Source organism: Eptatretus burgeri, chromosome 8, assembly GCF_056783735.1.
Source record: "Eptatretus burgeri isolate ZD-2024b chromosome 8, Ebu_testis_v1, whole genome shotgun sequence".
Classification (NCBI taxonomy): domain Eukaryota; kingdom Metazoa; phylum Chordata; class Myxini; order Myxiniformes; family Myxinidae; genus Eptatretus; species Eptatretus burgeri.
In genome coordinates, this window is record NC_140968.1 from 45,705,586 (window position 1) to 45,715,585 (window position 10,000).

The window sequence follows — 10,000 nt, forward strand, 5'->3', positions numbered from 1 at the left end:
GCAGAAGGCCATCTGTGTATCTTGCAGACACAACAATAGTGTCAAAATTAATACCAATCGCACAAAGAACAAGGTGTGTATCTGCTTCCCCATGGGTCACTTTAAGTGGGATAAGATTCATGGTATCATGAGATGACTTGATTTCCTGTTCATCTGCAAAGCCACCTGCACCAAAAAACTTCTTTGTCATGTGGTGGGTGACTTTGCTAATAGTTCCCCAGAGAGAAATAGATGAGGGTCTGCTTTGTTTTCTGGTAAGACAAGGAAGTTTGACCAGTCATTTGGAAGTGGCACATCTCTTCCTTCAACTATGTGACGTATTGGACGAGTCATCTTTGTTTGTCTTTGTCGTGCCTCTGGATTTGATAGATTAATCTCGGTTTCTGTCAAATACGACATCTATTCGACCATATTCTGTTCCTGAATGAAAGATAGAACTTGTAAGTGTATCAGCTAATAAGCTAGCAACTCACAGGTATTCAGCTGCAGATATTTGGTATAAAATGCATTCATTTAAAATGTATAATGCATGAACCTTTAAAGTTTAAATTGAGAATAAAATTTCACCAATAAAAGTATGGGGTGCAGAATATAAAAATGACTGCTCCCTTAAGATCTGAATCCTGAGAGTTATCTTCCCTGAATATCAGAAAACAATCGTGTGAGAGCTTTCATATCAGACCGTCATCGATTCTTGCCAAACTATACATTTAAACACTGAAACATTCAACATTAGAATTATGTGTTGAACTAAAAAGTTATTGCCTGATGTCTTTAGAAATAACATTAAATGTTATATTCATTAACTTATGATTCAAGAAAGCAGAATACTTAGATATTTTATCCACAGTTGAAACTGACTTCGCCAGGCAAACATTTGTAGGAAAAGGGACCAGTCATTATATTATTAAAATCTTTAAAGTCAAAAATCAACAAAATGGAACATTAAAATATTACATTTCATTCTTGAGTTTTCTTCGGGTATAGCAACATATCTAAGTGTAATACTGACACCATATTAAAATATTACAAATTCATCTATTTTTAAACATTTTATTTTTATATCATTGTCAATTATTTGGTAACACGACTTTACTGTATAAATTCATTAACATTCATTATATTTACAAGAAAAAGTACAAAGTTTAATTAAAATAGTTAATTAATTCCAATGTAGATCAAAATATTCAATATTTTTGAATTTTTGTGGTGTGATACCACATCCTACATTTGGCCTGCAAATGACATTTTTAGCTCTTTTGCAAAGAAAATAAATCACAATATATATAATTTGTATATTTGCCAGGTAGATATGCACTTTCTGAACATTTACGTCTTTAAATTTCAAAGCTAGCACGAATACTTTCACAGTTACAGTTGAACACGTTTTGTTGGTGAGTGATACTTTTATGTGGTTTTGGTGGCCATTTTGATTTTCAATTTTGATGGTCAAAAACCAATATTTCAGCTTGGTATCCTATCTGCACACCTGTATTAGGTTAGAAGGACTGGATACCAACTTCTACTAAAAGAAATGCCCCTTCGTTAAACTTATTCAGAAATTTGGCCTCGTCTACGTTGTGTCATGCTCCTCCCTCCCACCCTTCAAGATTGCTGCTGCTTTTTGTTTCCTCATGATTCTCCCAAATCTATTCCTGAACTCTTCTACTCACTGAACCCTGACCTCAAAACTCCAACCCCTTTGTTTTTCACCTGTCACTCTTCCTCATGCTGAAGTGTGTATAAGTGTTTGTCCACCTGTTCCCCTCTGGCACTGTCAGTATGTTAACCTGACATCTCTTATTGAACTCTTCCATGAGTCTCAACTTCTGCAGAGAAAAAAAAAAACCGTACCTGGGAAACATATTGTTAAACTTACCGATGTAACAATGAAAATCTCATCAATTGTGTCTGGTACAGGAGATGCCAAAACCTCTAGATTTGTGAAAAGTAATTCTCTGAAACAGACAACATGACAAACAAATAAATCCACAATGTGGTTATCTGTGCAGTTACAATGATTGATTCATGAGGATCAGATAAACCACAACTTACCGGCAATGCAGTACCTGCTGTTGCTTCCTATCATTTTCCAGACAGAGCACAATAAGCCGGCTGGCACACAATTTATTCAGGTCAGGGAGCGTTACAAAATGGAGTGACTGCTGGCATCCTGCCATCAGTTTTGTGCTGAAAACAAAGCAAAGCAAAATTCCATGCCACTTTTGGAAGATCAATCACGAAACAATTGTAAATTACCATACTTATCTTAGATGACTATAGACTTTTCTATCATAAGTTTTCATTTTAAGGGGGTGCCAACATCTTACTCATTGTTCACCAGAGTTGGCATGTGTGTATCCCTTGAAAAGACAGAGAGCGGGAGCATTTAACCATAGATTTTTGGAAAATATGAAGTGCTGACAAGATGTGTGCTGTTGTTTTGGAAAATTTATTGAGATGGAAATGTCAAGTCCCATATTTGTCTCAAGTCAATTAACCAGAGAACTCTGAATATTGACACCTGGTGTGCTTACCATCTACATCACAAAGGTATTAGAACAAACATGATATAAATAGTATTTCTCTCACCACACTTCACAAAGAGTAAAATGAACAAAAGAGTTGCTGATAAGTAATCCTAGACAAAGTTTGTTTTCAAAGCGAAAGCTAACAAAACACGGGAATATGATGTACAAGGGGGCTACCGTGGTGATGCCTGGGAGGTGGGGAGGGGCGTGGGATACTTGGCCCTGGCCAGCTGGTTGAGCTTTTCCAGGCGGTGGTGTTGCGAAACGTGTGGTAGTTCAAAGAACTCAAAACATCAGGGCCAACGTGAGGTAGCTTAAAACCTTGCCAGATTCTGAAGTACCGACGCCCAAAAGTTGGGGCCTCGATGGGCTACGGTTCAGCCGTGAAAGAGTAACGTACAAATACACAAACAAACACTAGAAAATATTTCCAAGATTTTGTAAGCTATTCAGAACTGCCTTTCTATGAAAGGCAATCATATCTGTTGTTTCAGAAATGATGCACCGATGGTGAATTGGCTTGAGACATGTGGGATTTTTTTATAAGGGTAGCCAGTGAACAAAAAGAGCTAAAGTTTCTCAGGATGATTTTCTTGACTTAACTGGGTAGTTAATGGAGTGAGAAGTTGAGGTAAACATAGTTCATTCCTTGGTTTTTGGATCAAGGTTGTGCAGTCGTTTCCCTATGATTATTACAATTCTTCTCTGAGCATTTGCGTTGCGCTTCAGACCTGTAACCTGATCTTGTTTTCCAGACTGTTGATTTTGATATCCAGTATTCTCTCCCTTTTAGCGAAGAACACTGATAGCCCTGCCTCTCCCTCTATTTCAGACATTATTGAGAGCCCATCCACACGTATATATGTATCATCAATATACGTATATACCTGGGCAGGTTTTCTTGGACCCTGGGCAGGGTCTGTGTTGTGTTGTTTTGTCACTGACGAACTCCCACAACCATTTGTGAAATCATACCAGAGTCTGCACCTAACCCTCCCCTGTGTATGTCCTGGGGATTTCCATTATTTTAATTTTTTTTCTTTTATGACTAATTTGTTTTGACGAGAAGTTGCCAATAGGCCATGTTGAAGTCACAGTGCTCAGCTGGAATGTGTGAGGAATGCAGGTCATTACATGTTTTTATTCTTTTATATTATTTGCCATTTGAAGTATTTTGGTTTAAACAAACCTGTGTCTCCATAGCGACGTGTGATGAGATGTTTTAAATTGCACAGCAGGAGTGGTTTTGCATTATGTGGAAGAGGGGTGTTCATAATAAAATGGCAGTGAGGCGTTTTATGGTGAGGTGAGCGCAGTGACTCCGCCCACGGCTGTGCTTGACATGCATGCACGTGCGAAAGGCCGATGGTGAAGAAGCGAAGATGGGCGTTGTTGTTGTTGAAGTTTAAAATGTAAAAATCCTAACTATAAAATAACTCACAGCGCACGTACAATTAATCACCCATTAAACATAGGAAGGGACCCTAACTAGAAACACAAACTTACCGATATAGCTGATCTATAGGACCTGGCTGTTGTGTGCCGCAAGCTTCCAAATTCGCAACAATATATACATATATATACATATATACATACACATACATATATATATATATATATATATATATATATATATATACATATATATATATATACACATACATATATACATACATACATATACATATACATATACATATATATATATATATATATTGTTGTGGTTACCAAATTCGCAAACCACCATTCAGGTCCCTTAGGTGAGATATCTCGGTAAGTATATGTGTAGTTAGGCCCAAACCCATTGTCTAGTGGGAATACATGTCATTCATGCGTGCTGCGACTCTTCAGGATAGCCGTTTTTCTTTTACTATCTTTATTTTGGACCAACCGCCATTGTTACCACCACCAACCACAACATCAACCACCCACCGCGGCGCCGCTTCACGTCACACCTCGCAACCGTCGCATCGCCACCGTTCTTGCGCCGCTTGTGGGTACCGGTGTTGGACTCGTGCAGGGCGCGCGCCAAACAGCGTGTACAAAACCACGGATTTTCAGCTCCAAAAACGGATCAAAAACGACACACGCCCACTTTTGTTCTGTCCAATCGGTGAGCGAGGGGCGATTTGGCCCCGCCTCCAGGGCGTTGGAGGGCGATCGCTATATGCAAATTTATGGATCAAAATGCATTCACGCCCACTTTTTCTCGGGCCAATGGGGAGCGAGGTGAAAGGTCGAAGGCAGGGGGTCAAAGATGAGAGAGCGAAGCCACGGGGCTTATATAAGCGACCGCGTTCGTCAAGTCGAGAGAGTTAAGACTTCGCAGTCGGTGGAGTTGGGAAGAAGAAGAAGCAAGAAGGAGTTGGTCGTCGTCGTGTGCGTTGGAGTCGGAGCGAAGGGGACGGAGCTGTGGAGAGGCGGCGAGGGCAGACGAGGGGGTGCTCGCGTCGTGCCGGGAGCTGCACACCAGGGAGGCCGACGGCGCGACCTGGTCGAGGTGGAGACGCTCGTCGCGGGACTCGAGGCAGAGTAGAAATCCTCCTTTCCCCCGAGCATCAGCAACCCCCTCCTGTTTCCCCCCGCGCTGAGATAGTGTGACCAAGGGGGCCCCTTTCCCACCCCCTACCAGACACTGCCCGCGAGGCCCGCGGAGTTGAGGCACCATCGCCGCTCCGCGTCTCATCACCAGACGGGTAGGCCCGACCCGGTCTCGGCCTCAGGCCCGCCTCATCCTTGAGGGTGTTCTTTTTCTTGGTTTTGGGTATGTGTTGTCGGCGCCGTCTGTGAAGTAAAATTGTATAAGTGTTGCCGTGTGCTCGCGTAATCGGTACTAGATCTGCATTGTCGCATTTGCTTTTTGTGTAAAATTGCATTGTGTTTCTTTTCCTTTTCTATGTGCTTTTGGTGGAATTGAATATGTGTGCTTTCCGTTCATCGCAAATAAATGTGCTTTGTGTTGAACTGTTTCCCGCTTCGCTTCGTCATTTCTTTCATTGAATCCTCATCTTGCTTCACGTAAAGGGTTGGTAGTGGGCTGAATACGCCCGATAATTAATCGAACCGTCGAGGTCGACGAATAACACCGCTCGGTTATCCCGATAGTACGGAACAGGTCGCTTAAGTGGCCCGTGTCCGAAGTCGACCTGCGGCGAGGTGCGATCGCCCGGTCTACCCTCCGTGTGGGTACTTAGGTAGGTCGAATTTGGCGAGCAACCCTATCCCACGCGGGGGTCGATTGGCTCGATCGCGGTGAGACCGAAAGGTCCACCCGTGACTGGTTCCCGGCGTTAGTCCGAGAGGGTCACGACTGGATTGTCCGTCCAGTGGGCGACGTGCCGCGATTCGAGTTACGTGGCCGTCAGCACGCCGGCGGGCGCGAAACCGTAACACTGGTGTCAGGTCGTGCGATACAAATCCATCACCCTCCTCGCGGCACTGGTATCGGAGAACAGGAAAACGGGCTCTCCTGTCTCCGGCTAAATTCACGGGAATCGGTCCAGGGGTGAGAGGAGCGACCCCTGATTCCCTCCAAATTACGAGCGAGCGAAATTAACCCTTCACGAGAAGCAAGATGGCGTCTCAAGGCGAGCGGGAGCCGGGGGTATTAGAAATGGATGTAGAATGCGTAGGATCCATGGCCCAGGATGGAATGCCCGTGCAGGAACATGAACTCGTCCAACTGAACCCAGAGCCCGAAATAGGTGCGGCAGCGGCCGCGGTGTATGACACCTCCCCTCCCCCCCTCCACCAAAACCCTTCCCCGATCCCTGCCGAAACGGCTAACCCAAGCGCACCCGACATGGCCCAGCTATGCGCCATGCTGGCGGCAATGACAGCGAGAATGGATGCGAATACACAAAAAAAATGGATGCGAATACACAAAAAAAATGGATGCGAATACACAACAAATGAACGAAAAGATGGATGCGAATACACAAAAATTGGATGCGAATACACAAAAATTGGATGCGAATACACAACAAATGAACGGAATGGAAACAAACATGAAGGAAGAAATGAAAGAGCTACGGGGTGAGACGCAGAACATGGGCCGATGCCTGCAGGCGGGCATGAAGGCCGTGACCAGGGAGCTGGGAATGGCGACTCCACGTGTGGGAGCAAACGAGCTGGAAGGGGGTGCAACGGCTGACAGGCCCGCGGTGGAGGCGGGTAAAAAAATAATTCGGGGGGCGTGTTGGGTGAGGGTCGTGACAGAGGAATCGACGGTGACCAAAAGGGAAAAATTAAATAGGGAGACCAAAACGTGTGAGACGAGACACGAGGTGACGACGACAGAAACTTATAAATGTATAGAGACATGGGAGACAGAAAAAATAGAGGGAAGACAGCACGATGAAGATGGGGTAAGTGACGCACACACACACACACACAGAGGTAGTGGAGGACCATGAGGGGGAGCTGGCTGACTGGGTGGAGACCCAGTGCGAGCACCTGGATGGCCTCCTCCAGGAACGAGGGGAGGGAGTCTGCCCCCTTGAGGTGAGTCACGACCAGGTGGGTTCGGTCGTGCTTTGCGAGGTTGCGGGGACGAGTGCTGTGGACGGGTGCACGGCGAGCTTGGGGGGTATAGAGGCCCCGGAGACCCTTGTGGGGACACAAATCCCCAGTGTAGTTGTCCCTGTGTGTGTGGTGCAAGGTGTGAGTGCGGCACCGTGTGTGGAAGCGACCCCGTGTGTGAGTGGTGTGGTGGCGATGGTGCCAGAGTACGTGCTTCCCAGCACGCAGAGTGTGGATGGGGCACCGCGGGTGAGTGCCCCCGCGTGTGTGGGTGAGGCACCGTGTGTGAGTGAGGCCGTGTGTGTGGATGAAACGGCCAGTGTGGATGAGGCACCGCGGGTGAGTGCCCCCGCGTGTGTGTGTGAGGCACGGAGTATGGATGAGACACCGCGGTTGAGTGCCCCCGCGTGTGTGGATGAGGCACCGCGGTTGAGTGCCCCCGCGTGTATGAGTGAGGCACGGTGTGTGGATGAGGCACAGCGGTTGAGTGCCCCCGCGTGTGTGAGTAGTATGGTTTGTGTGAGTAGTGAGGCACGCGTGAGTGAACGGCCGTATGCAAGGGAGACCGTGTGCGTGAGAGAGCGGTATGTGAGGGAGATGTCGGTTGGCATGCGGGAGCACGCAGCCGCGTCTCCCGGTGTGAATGTGATGGAGTGGAGTGTGAGCGTCGTGACACGCAGGAATGCGTGTGTTGGATGGCGACGGAGACGGCGACAGAAGAAAGAAAGCCGAGTAGCGGCTGTAGTTGTTTCGGGGACCGTGCCGGGTTCACCCAGCAGTGAGCACGAGGTCCGTGCTGTGCAACGCACGAGGCCACCACGTGCTCGCTTGCGAGAGTGAAGTCCCGGTCCGGAAACGCACGCGGTGGATTTGCCGATCCCGCGGACGGACAAAGTTTAGGCAGGACTACGGATTTGGACCGGACGGGTTCTCCACGCGATCGTGTGTGTTAAGCTCCAACGGGCAAAGCACATGTGTTCGCGTGGGGAACCCCTCGAGACGTGGGGCTTGTGGTTTTTTTTTTATGCGCACGGTGACGCCATGGCTGCACGTGGGGTTGGAATCCGGCAGGAGGGGTATCTCTGCCGGATGGTGCCGTCCAAGGAGGGACGAGGAACACGTGCAGCTGCATGACGTCACGGGCAGTTGCAGGTGTAAAGTGCGCGAGTTGCCGCGCAGGTGCTGTGCATGAAAAAAAAAAAAAAAGCAAGCCTCACTTTCGGGTGCACAGGATTCCTGGGCAAGGGGTGAAAGACCCCCTTACCCTGGGCACAGGATGGAAACTAGTTAGGGGGAAGGGTTAACTTAGTTAGACCGACTTCATGGGGCAGGGGTAAGTCCTCATGGAGTCCGTGGAATGGATTAGTTAGAGGGATGATAGCGAGATTTAGGTTGGGTAAATAATTTTTTGGGACATTTGAGAACAGTGACAGACTTGTGGATGTGTAGCGGGGACGTAGTTTAGCTACGTAGTGTTAAAAGGAACGTGCTATAGTGTAAGGGACGACGTGGGAGCACGAGTTAGTTAGGGGATGTAGTTAGAAGGATGGCAGAGTTCAGTGGTGAGTGTTTTGAAGAGTTGTTGGTGAGTTATGAGGTGGAGGCATGTGCTTGGTGAGTGAGTGAGGCCAGCGGGTCTGTGTGTATGGAGCGAATGGGGAATGCATGGTGCGATGAGTGATTGGGGGGAGGAGTGACTCCCGCCCAAGGGACCCCGGGGTCAGTGTAGACTGAGTTAGCTGGGTTAGTCAAATTGAAAAATGGAGATCGTTTTGTTGTTGGTGGGAGTGTAGGCTCGAGACCCATTTGGAGGGGTGCAGGAGCCCTGTTGACGGGCTTGGGAGCGTGGCTGCGAAAGGTGAGTATCGCTGAGTGGGTACCCCGGGCACCAGGCTAGTCGGCCGCGGTAGGCCATGGGCCCATGGGGGGCCGGGATAGAGTAGTGGGCACGGGTGCGCCTGCTTGGTGCGGGGGCCCGGGGCACCATTAGCCGCGTGGGCAGTGTTGTGGGCATGGGTGACCCTCGGAAAGGGGCCCGGGAAGCCAGCCTGCCACGTGTGCGTTTCAGGGGAGGTGCCATGGGGGGCACTCCCCGGTGTTAGGGAGCTGGTAGGCTCGGAGGCAGTGTAGTGCCCGGGGGTGCCATAGCGGGAGATTCGGCAGAGGGTCGTGCCTGCCAAAGGGAGCCACGTGTCCCAGCCATGAGACCGTGTGAGGGCACGGAGAGAAAATTGGGGGGCGAGGCCCAAAATTGTGAGGACACCAACACAGGCGACGGGAATCTGGGTTTATAGAACCAATAGTTTAAGCGAGAGGCGCTTGATGAAAGCCCCGGGGTAGTTTAACAGTTAAATGGTTAGGGTAGATTAGGAGATGTACCCCTCCGTACCATCCATCCCCTTGTTCTCGTTGTGGGCCGCTGGACCCACTTTGGGTTAGATCGCTGAACTCTGGGGAGGCCATTCTGAGGCTTGAGTTGGGCCTTGACACAGGACGTTAGCTCTCCCTTACTCCCCTCCGGGAAGGGAACGTAGGGGTTGGGAGTAGGCTAGGTGACAGGATAGGTTAGCCAAACAAGGACGATAAAGGGGGTTAGGGGACGATTTATAGTGGGGAAGTAAAAATAAAAAAAAATAAAAAAAAATAACTTGGGGCTAAATTGGGGTTTGACAAATTAAGGGAGTGGGTATGTACAGTGACAGGCAAAGGCGATAGGTTGGGAGGGAGACAGGTAGGTAGGTCCGAGCCCGCCTTCCAAGTGGCCAGCACCACCGCACTCCCTCCACCAACCTCCACGGAACAGCAAAGGCTGGCCAACTTCATCTGCAGCTGCTGTGCTGCAAGGCCTGTGCCGGCTGGATCGTCTGCAGCTGCTGTACTGCAAGGCCTGTGCCGGCCCACTTCATCTGCCGGCTGGCTGTTTTTCTTCAAGGCCTGTGCCGGCCAGT

At 48.3% G+C, this 10,000-nt stretch overlaps 1 protein-coding gene across 5 annotated transcripts in view; it reads right to left on the minus strand.

Annotated features, from left to right (window-relative positions):
* C8H18orf63 (chromosome 8 C18orf63 homolog) overlaps positions 1 to 10,000 on the minus strand; it is a 211,219-nt gene that overhangs the window by 72,200 nt on the left and 129,019 nt on the right. For 4 of the 5 annotated variants that reach the window (XM_085891872.1, XM_085891869.1, XM_085891871.1 and 1 more), the window contains 2 exons: positions 2,056 to 2,190; positions 1,880 to 1,958 (listed from right to left, as the gene is read on the minus strand). The exons of the other annotated variant lie outside the window; for it this stretch is intronic. In XM_085891872.1, coding sequence (XP_085747998.1) covers positions 1,880 to 1,958; positions 2,056 to 2,180 — 204 coding nt within the window. In that variant the 5' untranslated portion in view covers positions 2,181 to 2,190. The remainder of the gene's footprint in view (positions 1 to 1,879; positions 1,959 to 2,055; positions 2,191 to 10,000) is intronic. 5 annotated transcript variants of the gene reach the window in all.